This window comes from Balaenoptera ricei, chromosome 7 (genome assembly GCF_028023285.1).
Source record: "Balaenoptera ricei isolate mBalRic1 chromosome 7, mBalRic1.hap2, whole genome shotgun sequence".
NCBI lineage: Eukaryota > Metazoa > Chordata > Mammalia > Artiodactyla > Balaenopteridae > Balaenoptera > Balaenoptera ricei.
Genome location: NC_082645.1, coordinates 32,061,316 through 32,074,942, shown reverse-complemented (window position 1 = coordinate 32,074,942; position 13,627 = coordinate 32,061,316). Strand labels below are relative to the sequence as shown.

Genomic DNA, 13,627 nt, shown 5'->3' with positions numbered 1-13,627 from the left:
TTAACTTCTGGGTTCTTATTTCCTCATTTGCAGGTTAGAGCAGCTAGAAGTAAGGAGGGAATAAATGGGAAACAAGATTGGGTTGGAATCAAACCATGGTGGGACTTAAAAACTCCCCTTACAAAGAAATTTCTATTTTTCTCCTTTAGGATAAGTGGTTCCAGGGATGTCAAACTTAAACGGGCATCAGAATTACCAGAGGGATCATGAACTCACATATTTATGGCCTCTACCCAAGATATTCTGATTCAGTTGGTCTGGGGTATGACTTGAGATTTTGCATCTTTAACAAATCCCATGGAATGCTGATGCTGCCTTAAGAACCACTGCCCTAAAGGAAGGAGAAAAACATTAAAAGTATTTGGTCAATGGAGTGAAAAGAGCAGATGTGCATGCTGAAACTTGACTTCATCTGTACAAGGGGCAGACTGGAGAGAGACACAGAACTACAGTAGGAGGCTGAAAGGATGCTACTTCAGTAGATCAGGAGATAGCTGATACCAGGACAGAGAGAATGGTAGAGTTGAGATATACTTAGAGGTGAAGTCAGTAAAACATAGTGATAGAGATTTGTGGAGTAGGGGAGTTTGGGGAGAAAAGGAAAATTTGGGATGTCTTTATTTTTCTGGTTTCTGTAATTGGTTTCACCATCAAAATGTGACATAGAGACCACATAAAGGAGAGGTCAGCAAATTTTTTCTGTGGAAGGCCAGATAGTAAGTGTTTGAGGCCCTGTGGGCCATATGGTTTTTGTTGAACTACTCAGCTTGGCTGAGGTAGTGTAACAGCAGTCATATGAAAATTGAATGAGCATCGCTGTGTTTCAATAACATTTTATTTATGGACAATGAAATGTAAATTTCATATAATTTTCATGTGTTATGAAATGTTATTTTTTATTTTTTTCCTACAATTTAAAAAAGTAACTCATGGACCAGTATTAGCCTGCAGGCCAAAGTTTACCAACACCTGATTTAAAGGATAAACTGAAAACTTACACTTTGGATATATGGAATTTTAGGTACCTCTGGGACATAGTTGAGTATTCAGGGTTATAAAGGCAAGAAGAGTTTGGGCTGGAGCTAGAGCTTTTGTAGTCACTCAATTGTAGGTTGAAGACAAGAAAACAAATGAGATTTCCTAAGAATAGTACAGAAAATGAGAAAAGGACAAGGACAGAACCCTGGAGAAAACTAACATTCAAGAGAAAGGCAAGAAGGATGCTGAGAAGAGGGTGGCCAAGGGATTCCAGAACCAAAAGAGAGCACAGTCAAAAAAAGTAAGAGAAGAGTTTCAAGATGACAGTGGCCAAAAATGTTAACTCTTGCAGAGAAGTCAAGAAATATAAAGACATAACAGCACGGTATTCATTAGATTTGGCAACCTGGAGGAGGATCAGCTGTAATTTTATTTAGAACAATTTCAGTGGAGTTGTTTGCGTATGTCCTAGTGATCCTAAGTATGTCTGAGGCTAGATATTAGTATAAATGTCCAAGTCTTTTTACTAAAAAATATAACTTATTAAACAATAGTACTATATTCTTAAGTAACAAAATGTAAATACAAAGAAAGACAACCTTCATAGCAATCAGCTTAGGAGACATAGTAATCAAGAGGAAGATTCTGGAGTCAGACTGGTTCACATTCTAGCTTTGTCATATCCTGGCAGCATGATCCTTATCTATCTTAATTTCTTCAAATATAAAATTTAATAATTTAATAAAAATGCATTAGTCTCTTAAAAGCACAGAAGATACCTGGCAAATAGTGAACACGGTATAAGTGGTGTTAAGTAAATGATAGAAAGACAGACGGATGGACGGATGGATGGATAGATAGATATAGACAGATGGACAATTCTCTTAGTTACTTTGTTTTACTTTTCATCATCCCTCCCCTCACCTTATAAAGGAAGTTGTTTGTAAACATGGAGGAAGTATGAGTTTCTTCTTTAGTATGCACACCTTCTCCCATCCAGTGGGTTCACCCTCTTTTTCTGTGTCCTCTCTTGAAGCAAAGATTTTTTTTTTAACTAATTTATTTTTTTTGAATTTTAGTTCACAGTATTATGTTAGTTTTAGGTGTACAACACAGTGATTTGACATTTATAGAATACATTAAAAATTGGTCACCACAATAAGGCTAATAGCCATCTGTCACCATACAAAGTTATTAAAATATTTATGGCTATATTCCAGATAATATATTTTACACCCAATGACATATATCTTATATCTGTACCTCTTAATCCCCTTCACCTATTTCATCCAACCCCCTACTCCTGGACCTCTAGCAACCATCACTTTGTTCCCTATATCTATGACTCTGTTTCTGTTTTGTTTTGTTTGTCTTTATATTTTGTTTTTTAGATTCTACATATAGTAATTTGTTTCTCTGACTGATTTGACTGAGATCAATACAATATCTTCTAAGTCCATCCATGTTGTTGCAAATGAGAAGATTACATTATTTCTATTACTGAGTCATATTCCATTTTGTATATATACCACATCTTCTTTATCCATTCATCTACTGATGGGCACTTAGGTTGCTTCCGTATCTTGGCTATTGTAAATAATGCTGCAATGAACATAGGGGTGTATATATCTTTCTGAACTAATGTTTTTATTTTTTTGAAGACACCTAGAATTAGAATTACTGTATCATATGGTAGTTCTCTTTTATATTTTTTGAGGAACTTTCATACTGTTTTCCATAGAGGTTGCACCAATTAATATGCCTGAAAACAGCTCATGGGGGTTAACTTTTGTTTACATCCTCGCCAAGACTTTTTATTTCTTGTCTTTTTGATAATAGCTATTCTGACAGGTATGAAGTGATATCTGATTGTGGTTTTGATTTGCATTTCCCTGATGATTAGTGATGTTGCACACTTTTTCATGTACCTGTTGGCCATCTGCATGTCTTCCTTGGAAAAATGTATATTCACAACTTCTGCCCATTTTTCAATCAGCTTGTTGGTTTGATATTGAGTTCTATGAGTTCTTTATATACTTTTGATATTAACCCTTATCAGATATATGACTTGCAAATATTTTCTCTCATTTGATAGGTTGCCTTTTTGTTTTGTTGATGGTTTCCTTTGTTGGGCAGAAGGTTTTTAGTTTGATATAGTCCCATTTGTTTATTTTTGCTTTTGTTGCCATTGCCTGAGGAGACAGATGCAAAAAAAAAATATTGCTGAACCCAAAGTCAAAGAGCACACTGCATATATTTTCTTCTAACAGTGTTATGATTTCAGGCTTTACATTTAACTTTTTAATCCATTTTGAGGTGATTTCTGTTTATGGTGTAAGAAAGTGGTCCCGTTTCATTCTTTTCCAAATGGCTGTCCAGTTTCCCCAAAACCACTTATAGAAGTGATTGTCTTTTCCCCACTGTATATTCTTGGCTCCTTTGTTGTAAGTAAATTGACCATATGAGTGTGGGCTTATTTCTAAGCTCTTCATTCTATTCCATTGATCTCAAGGTCTGTTTTGTGCCAGTACCATACAGTTTTGTTTACTATAGATTTGTAGTATAGTTTGAAATCAGGGAGTGTGATACTTTTAGCTTTGTTTTCTTTTCTTGAGATTGCACTGTTTGAGGTCTTTTTTGGTCTCATTCAAATTTTAGGACTATTTATCCCACTTCTGTGAAAAATGTCATTGGTATTTTGATAGAGGTTGCATTGAATTTTTAGATTGCTGTGGATAGTATGGACATTTTATCAATATTCTTCCAATCCATGAGCATGGTGTATCTTTCTATGTGTTTGTGTCATCTTCAGTTTCTTTCATCAGTGTCTTATAGTTCTCAGTGTACAGGTTCTTTACTTCTTTGGTTAAGTTTAGATCTAGGTATTTTATTATTTTTGATACAATTGTAAATGAGATTGTTTTCTTAAATTCTCTTTCTGCTAGTTTGTTATTAACATATAGAAAGACAGATTTGGGTATATTAATTTTGAACCCTACAACTTTACTGAATTCATATGAGTTCTAATTGTTTTTGGTGGAATCTTTAGGGTTATACTATATATAAGTATATATATATGTATTTATATATCTTTATATATACACATATGTCTATATATTACTATATATAACTAAATTCTATATATATAATATATAGAAATACTATACATGTAGTGTATTACTATATAAACATATATATAGTTATAGACTATACATAGTATCATATCATCTGCAAATAGTGACAGTTTTACTTCTTCCTTTTCAACTTGAATATTTTTATCTCTTTTCCTTGTCTGATTGCTGTGGCTAGGACTTCCAATATTATGTTGAATAAAAGTGACAATAGTGGGCATCCTTGTCTTACTCCTGATCTTAGAGGAAAAACTTTCAGCTTTACACCCACTGACTATTGTGTTAGCTGTGGTTTTGTCATATATGGCTTTTATTATATTGAGGTATGTCCCTCTATACCCACTTAGTTGAAAGTTTTTATCATAAATAGATATTGAATTTTGTCAAATGCTTTTTCTGCATCTATTGAGATGATCATTTGATTTTTATCTTTCATTTTGTTAATGTGAAATTTTATATTGATTGAGTTTACAGTTATTGAACCATTGTTGCAACCCTAGGATAAATCCCACTTGATCAAGGTGTATAATTCTTTTAATATATTGTTGAATTCAGTTTGCTAATACTTTTGAGGATATTTCCATGATCATCAAGGATATTGGCCTGAAATTTTCTTTTTTTATAGTGTCTTTATCTGGTCTTGGTAATCTGCCTTTATCTTGGTCAGGGTAATGTTGGACTCATAAAATGAATTTGGAAGTGTTCTTTCCTCTTCATTTTTTTTTGGAATAGTTTGTGATGGAAGGTATTAACTTTTTAAATGTTTGGTAGAATTCTCCTGTGAAGCTGTCTTGTCCTGGAGTTTTGTTTTTTGGGAGGTTTTTTATTACTGGTTCACTTTCATTACTAGTGATTGGTCTATTCAAATTTTCTATTTCTTCCTGGTTCAGTCTTAGAAGATTGCATGTTTCTGGGAATTTATCCATTTTTTTTAGGTTGTCCAATTCGTTGGTGCATAATTGTTCCCAATAATCTCATGACCCTTTGTATTTCTGTGGTGTAAGTTGTAACTTAACTTCTCTTCTTTCATTTCTGATATTATTTATTTGGGCATTTTCTGTTTCTATCCTGATGAGTGTGGCTAAAGGTTTATCAATTTTGTTTCTGTAATCCAGGAACCAGCTCTTAGTTTGATTGATTTTTTCCATTAAAAAAAATCTTCTCAATTTATTTCTACTCTGATCTTTATTATTTCCTTCTTTCTACCAACTTTGGGCTTTGGTTGGTTGGTTGTTTTTTCTAGTTCCTTTAGGTATAAGGTTAGATTGTTTATTTGAAATTTTTTAATGTTTTCTAGGTAAGCCTGTATTGTTATAAACTTCCCTTTTAGAACTGCTTTTGCTGTACCCCATAGATTTTGGAATGTTTTGTTTCCATTTGTCTCAAGGTATTTTTTTATTTCCTCTTTGATTTCTTTGTTGAACCATTGACTATTCAGAAGCACATTGTTCAGCCTCCATGTGTTTGTGTTTTTTTCCAGTTTTCTTCTTGTAATCAACTTTTAGCTTCATATATTTTCAGTTGGAAAATATGATTTTAATTTTCTTAAATTTATTGAGACTTGTTTTTTGGCCTAACATGTGATCTATGGAGGATGTTCCTTGTGCACTGGAAAAGAATGTGTATTCTGCAGTTTGGGGGTGACACATTTCTGTATATATCTATTAAGTCCATCTACACTAAACTGTCATCTAAGGCCACTGTTTCCTTATTGACTTTCTGTCTGGATGGTCTATCCATTGATGTAACTGGGGTGTTAAAAGCCCCTACTATTATTGTGTTACTGTCAGTGCCTCCATTTATGTCTGTTAATATATGCTTTATGTATATAGGTGCTCCTACGTTTGGTGCATAGATATATACAAGTGTTATATCCTCTTGCTGTATTGATCTCTTTGTCATATGTAATGTCCTTTTCCTTTTGTTACAGTCTTTGTTTTAATGTCTGTTCCATCTGATATGGGTATTGCTACCCAGTTTTCTTTTTGTTTCCATATACTTGGAATATCTTTTTCAATACCTTCACTTTCAGTCTGCATGTGTATTTAGATCTGAAGTGTGTCTCTTGTAGGCAGCAAACACAAGGGTCTAGGATATTTTTATCCATTCAGTCACCCTGTGTCTTTTGATTGGGGAGTATTTAGTCCATTTACATTTAAAGTATTGATAGGTATGTACTTGCTGCCATTTCGTTAATTGTTTTTTGGTTGTTTTTGTAGTCTTCTGTTCAAGTCTTCTTTTTTTCTCTTGTGATTTCATGACTCCTTTAGTGCTATTTTTATATTTCTTTGTCTTGATTTTTTGTATATCTGTTATAGGCTTTCGGTTTCTGGTTACCATGTCATTCATATATAACAATATATTTATTTAGCAGTCTATTTTAAGTTGCTGGTAGCTTAGTTCAACACATTCTAAAAGCACTACATTTTTACTCCACTGCCTGATATTTTATGTTCTTGACATCACATTTTACATCTTTCTATTTTCTCTATCTCTTAACTATTGATATTTTAGATATAGATGATTTCTACTACTTTTGTATTTTAACCTTCATACTAGCTTAATAGGTTGTTTATTCACTGCCTTTACTGTATGTTTGCCTTTACCTATGAGATTTCATTTTCATAACTTTCCTGTTCCTAGTTATGGCCTTTTCTTTTCCATTTAAAGACATCCCTTTATCATGTCTTGTAAGGCCGGTTTAGTGGTGACAAACTTCTTTATCTTTTGCTTATCTGGGAAACTCTTTATTTCTCTTTAAATTCTTTTTTTTTAAAATAAATTTATTTATTTATTTTTGGCTGCATTGGGTCTTTGTTGCTGCACACGGGCTTTCTCTAGTTGCGGCGAGCAGGGGATACTCTTCATTGTGGTGCGCGGGTTTCTCATTGCAGTGGCTTCTCTTGTTGCGGAGCACAGGCTCCAGGCGTGTGGGCTTCAGTAGTTGTGGCACGTGGCCTCTAGAGTGCAGGCTCAGTAGTTGTGGCGCACCGGCTTAGTTGCTCTGCAGCATGTGAGATCTTCCCAGACCAGGGATCGAACCTGTGTCCCCTGCATTGGCAGGTGGATTCTTAACCACTGCACCACCAGGGAATTTGGCCTAATCAGTTGTTTTTATCTTGCTGATTTTAAGATTCTTTCTTTATCTTTAACTTTTGACATTTTAATTATAATATATCTTCTTGTGGGTCTTTTACGGTTCATCTTGTTGGGATTCCTGTACTTCCTGAAATTGGATGTCTATTTCTTTAACCAGGTTAGGAAATTTTCAGCCATTTATTCTTCACATAGGTTTTCTGTCTCTCTCTCTTTTCTTTTTCTGGGACCCTATAATGTGATTATTTGTATGCTTGATGTTGTTCTACAGATCCCTTAAACTATTCTCATATATATATGTATGTGTTCTTTTTCTTTTTGCTGTTCTGATTGGGTGATTTCCACTATGCTATCTTCCAGATCCCTGATCTGTTCTGCATTCTCTTATTGGCTGTTGATTCCCTATAATGTATTTTTCATTTCAGTTGTTTTTTTCTGTTCTGATTTTTTTTTAATATTTTCTATCCCTTTTTTGAAGTACTTACTGAGTTCATCCATTCTTCTCCCAAGTTCAGTGAGCATATTTATGGCTATGACTTTGAACTCTTTATCTGATAAATTGCTTATCTCTTTTCCATTTAGTTCTTTTTCTGATGTTTTGTCTTGATCTTTCACTTGGAAAGTATTTGTCTCCTCATTTTGCCTAACTGTACTGCTTCTCTACTGGGACTCAAAGCTAGTGAGTTTGTGTACAAGCCCTTCAAGAGCTGAGTCTCAGTTTTCCCACAGCCCTTCGGCTCTCCTGGAAGTAAGCCCCACTGGTTTTAAAGCCAGACATTCTGGGGGCTCATCTTTCCAGTGTAGGTACTCTTGGTGGGGAGCTGAACTTGGAGCTTGGGCCCTTAGCTCCTCAGGGGGCACCTACACAGTTGTGATAACCCTCCCACTTGTGGATCTGTGCTCTGATGGTGTAGCTTCTGACCAGATGGTGTCTCTATCCATCCAACCTGTCTCATTGTGGTCTTTTCAGGCTGTTGCTCAAAGAGTAATTTTAACAGTGAAATAACTTAAGTGCCTCCAATTGCTTCAGGAAAATATTTCTATAGAAAATGAAACTTTTCTTAACAACATTTGTAAGAAAATTGGCTGATAGTATTTTACAAAAAAAAAAATCTAGATTCGAAGCATATTAGTAATATTATTGCTGCTTTAGGAGATAAGGTATCACTTATGAAACTTGAAGAATGAGGGGTTCTACTTGGAGATATTAATATATTCAACTGCAAACAACATTTTTAATATAATTCATAAAAAGTTTTAAGAAAAAATGTAATACTCTTAAAACTATGTTTCAGTGTGGTAGAGGTGAATCTCAAATATTTTCAGGTTACTTAAATTCTTCACTTCCACAGTTTATTATATCAAGATCTAACTACCTGTCATATAAAACACACACATATTTTACATGTGTTTGCACATACATATGCCTTCCATTCTACATATTATTAATTCTATTAAAAAATATTGTTTTCCCTGCTGTTTTATAGTATCTCTTTCTTTCATATAATTATATACTATCAGTAGGAGATTTTTTTATTATTATAATATTTAAAATGGACCTTAGCTTAAAATACTAGTATCTCTAAGAATGGTAAGGTGGTGTGAAACAGTTAAAATGCTTCCACCTTTATTTGTTGATATCAGCAGCTTTGAAGGGGTGAGATTTCTGACTGAGGCAAAGTGAAAGGCAGGTGATAGCAAAGCAAAGAGGAATTTTTGAGATTTGAGTAAACTTGTTAGGCTTCTATGAGGTCTTAGAACATTGTGCAGTACTGAGAGCCTAGTAGAAGAGAGAGACAAAATTAGCAATGAAGAGGAGAAATAAGAGTTGAAACATGCCAAAGACATGTTGCTACCTCATTCCAGCTATTAATATGAAAAAATCACCATGGAACTCACTTTCTACTCTTATAACTCCTTCCTATAACAGGTAGTCTTTTGCTCCCTCTACCAGTTATATAGACTAGCACCTAATTTAATTTCTCAATAAATCTTTCTGTATCATCTTTAAACCATATTTTGAATTAGTGTGTTTTGTTGGTTTACCTGAAAAACTTAATTACCATTTTTAGCATTATTTCTTTGGCAAAATATAATACAAATATCAAACAGCTAAACTGTAAATGAACTTATATGCAGGCAGTAAGTTTAGCTGCATGATAAATCGCTGTTTTTAAAATATGGTACAATACAGTTTACCTTGGAGCAGTGGAAAAGATTAGTAACAAAGAAATCATAAAATTCTTTCTTCCTTGGTACTGGTTGTTTGATTTACTTGCCTCAGTTGTACAAATGTAAGTGATTATGCACTCTTCATTCAGATACATTAAGATGCAGAATCCATAGCTCTAATCCAGGATCAGAACTTCCCAACACCAGCATGATAGTCTACCTGAGTTTATTTTATACTAAATGTGATAATTATTCCTGATTGTTTCTCAGACTAAATCCTTAAAAAAAAAAGTCTTTGCTTCTAAAGCAATAGAATGCATACCATTCCTCTTAGAGGAAATTGAGGGAGTTATCTTAGTTGTTATCTTCAAGGAGGAAAAATGTTTTTATTCATGTAATTGTTGTGTATGATTGTCTGTTGTTGTCATATTAATCACTGGAGTAATGGGTGCTATGTAGGGAACTTCACTTTGAATCATTACGTGAATAACCCTTGTCAAACTCAGAGGTTCCCTAATCTAGTCTTCCTTCTTCACTCTTAATATTTCACTGTGTAATTACAGCTCCCAATCCCTGTGCAGCTAATGATGGCAGAGGCCCCTGCTCTCATATGTGTCTGATCAATCATAATAGGAGTGCTGCTTGTGCTTGCCCACACTTGATGAAGCTTTCCTCAAATAAGAAGACCTGCTATGGTAAATTTCTTACAGTTCTTTTCTAAACTCCAAATTGAATTCTCTCAAATTGTATTAGCATTCAGATTTTCCTCATAGTAAAGCGGAAGAGGTTTTTAATGTCCTTAAAAACATTTGATGTGGTGCTATTTTCAGACTCTGTTGATGATTCATCTACTTTTGGGGAGACTGACGAATTCTTTAAATATGTGATATGCTTCACTTTGCTGTTTATTACCTCATTCACTTTTTTTCTTGCTACTTTCTTATTTGGTGTGTTAGCAGAATTTATCTCTACAAAACAGGGAGATTTGTAAGTGAAAGTGCATTATCAGAAAATGATGATGTAGGTAACCTGCATAATAAAGAGGTGCTTAACAGCTTTAATCTCCTCCTGCTCGTCTACATTTACTTTAGCATCATTTTATAGGGGATTATCAAGTTGAAGGGAGAAAATATGAAGTAAAATATGTAACTTGGAAAGGTTTGTAAAAAAATACTTAAACAGCATATTTAAACTAAAAACTGAAAATAAAATTTGTGAATGAAAACCAGACTGTGGGTTCTTCAGAGCCTTTTTTTTTTTTTTTTTTTTTTAGATTCTATATATATGTGGTAGCCTACGGTATTTGTTTCTCTCTTTCTGACTTCACTCTAGATGTATATGTATAGCTGATTCACTTTGTTTTAAAGCAGAAACTAACACACCATTGTAAAGCAATTATACTCCAATAAAGATGTTAAAAAAAAAAGAGGACACAATAAAAGTTGGTGGTTGATAATGAGATATGCTGGGAACTGTGCTTTAACTCTACACAATTTAGAGGTGAATTCAAAAAAAGTGAAGGTACCTTGAACTCTACATAAGGTTTTTGATATAAAATAATGTCACATGTAATTACAGATAGAGATCTAATTTACATACCTCATACACATATTCTACATTCTTGAATACACCAAGTTTGCTCTGGACTTTGGGCTAGCTGTTCCCTCTTTTGAAAATACTCCTCTCTTAGATTTTCTAATTGTAGGGTCCTTTTTGCTATTCATGGGTTGTTCAAATGTCACCTTTGTAGAGGGCTTCCCTGATGACCTAGTTTACAGTAGCTCTCCTACTGATATTTTCCTGTTTCTGGTATTCTTGTTTTTGATATTTCTTGTTTCTGTTCTTTATTTATTGTTTATCCCTCTTAGAATGTAAACTACTACATGAGAAGGCCCTCATTTATCTCATTTACTTCTGTTTTCTGAGGACCTGTAATTTTGATTGGCATATAGGAAACATTCAGTTAATATTTGTTGATGTTAAATAAATGGTTGCTCTCTTATTAAGTCAAATGTATTTTTGATGTTGCTACCATACCTTGGAAATTAGAACTTCTCAAATAACTTCTCAAAAAAAAAAATCAGACTGTGGGTTTTTTTAGTTTTGTTTTGTTAGTAATTTTTGTTTTTTTGCAAAGCAGTTACTTTTAAGGGCAAAAAAGAGTGTATTCATCAAATCTTAACTCAGGAATTTAGGCACATGTGGCTTTAATTAATTTTATACAATAGTACCATATCTCAAATATCAACAATAACCCCAAAGAGAAAAACAAGAGAATAGAACATCTGACTCCTATTTCTATTAAATCTACTAATATTTCACAAACTCATTGCAAGAAAGGTGCCTATTTAAGTAGAAATGATAGAATGCCTCACAATATTAATTACTACAGATTCACAAAAATTTACAGTACAGCATGCTTTAACATTATTTGAACCCTAATTTTGATAGGGAAAATATAAACATGATTTTTAAAAGCAATGTTTAATCTCATTTTATTCAAAGATAGTATAGAAAAAATGTTCTTAGGTTCCTTCAAAAAGCACTTAATGCACTGCAGTATTGTTATAGTTATAAACAAAGAACAAATATGGCTGTTTGGCGTTTGTAGAGTTCATGTCCTTTAACAGGTTTGTTTGAAATTCTAAGATCAGATCAATTACTGATAATTTCTTGGCATTTCTAACTAAAGAAAAATGACTTAAGGATTCTAACTTGTTTTACATTTGTTATTATTAAGTACTTTCATTTAAAAATAGATAAATCATTTCTGCGTTCATGTTTCCATCAAATCTTGGTCATGATTTTCTGGTGTTAAAAACCTATTAAATCATCAACAAATAATATTTAGAATTTCTAGACAGCTTCAAACTTGCCAAGCTTATAAAGAAAAACACATTTCTATTTCTTTTCTAGAAATGAAAAAATTTCTTCTTTATGCAAGACGTTCTGAAATCAGAGGAGTGGATATTGATAATCCATATTTTAACTTTATCACGGCCTTTACAGTCCCTGATATTGATGATGTTACTGTGATAGACTTTGATGCATCTGAAGAACGTTTATACTGGACAGACATTAAGACACAAACCATTAAACGGGCTTTTATTAATGGAACTGGATTAGAAACTGTTATTTCAAGAGGTAAAAGATTTTCACTTTACATCTTAAAAAATGTTTGTTATTCAGTTTGTAATAATTGCATCTCTTTTGTATTCTTTTTCTATTATCCAATTCTATGTAGTTAATTGAGAGTCGGAATTGATTATTCAGAGATTTAATAATATGCTATATCCTAACAATTGTAGAATGCTATAATTATGTTGCACATAGTAGTCTGATAACTAGAAATTTAGTTTCACAAGAAGAAAAAATTTCAGAACAGATAATTTGCAGATTTCTAAATAAACAGATTTGAAGACTCCTTTTTGCTGATGCGGGAAAAGTTGTATTTGCCTAGAGAAAATATAGGATATTGGTAAAGACTAGTTTCCCCCTCTGATTCAAGCTTGTTATCAACTTTCTTTTGCATGTATTTTTACAGAACTAGACTAAACAAATAAGAGAGGAAACCTGTTCCTATCCACCTCCTGACCCAGCAGGTTGAATCACAGGTTTTCAGTAATGCTGTTGATTAACCATTAAAAAAAAAAAAAAAAAAAACTTTTCCCAAAGTAGAAAATATAGCTGAAATGAGGCACACATATAAATGCAGTGGCCGAATTCTAAATATTTAGCATTGAATTATCTTCATTTTTGCTTAAATTTTGGTATAATGTGATTTCTGGGTCAGTTATCATTTTAGTGAGTGAATCTTAGTTGAGCACCTGCTGTTTACCGTGACTGCAAAATCAAAGAAGACACAGTTTTTCTTCAGTTTCATGCCCCCTAGGCATGATAGAGTGATTTGAAGGAGGATGGAGGAAGGCATGATCAGTCATCCATATAGATATATCAAACTCCTCTGCCTGAAGCATACTGATAATTTAAAATCAGACCTTATTTGAGCAATGATCAACTTCTTAACAAAAGCAATAAGAAGTGCAGGTTTTACATTTACAGTGTTTTTCAAGAGTTTCCACTGGCTTGAGTACCATTAGTAGATCTGAGAGTATTTGAGCATTCAGGTGCTCTTGTATGTATGCTAGCTCTTTACCCATCTCAGGTTAGTACTGTTAATGCAGCTTGAATGAATTGGTTATAAGCTTGTTTAAATATTGAATTACAAACTTTCCCTAAGAGAAGAACCT

General features: G+C 33.4%; 1 protein-coding gene across 1 annotated transcript in view; it reads left to right on the top strand.

Annotated features, from left to right (window-relative positions):
* LRP1B (LDL receptor related protein 1B) overlaps positions 1 to 13,627 on the top strand; it is a 1,532,882-nt gene that overhangs the window by 884,001 nt on the left and 635,254 nt on the right. The window contains exons 27-28 of the mRNA XM_059927092.1: positions 9,941 to 10,072; positions 12,294 to 12,521. Coding sequence (XP_059783075.1) covers positions 9,941 to 10,072; positions 12,294 to 12,521 — 360 coding nt within the window. The remainder of the gene's footprint in view (positions 1 to 9,940; positions 10,073 to 12,293; positions 12,522 to 13,627) is intronic.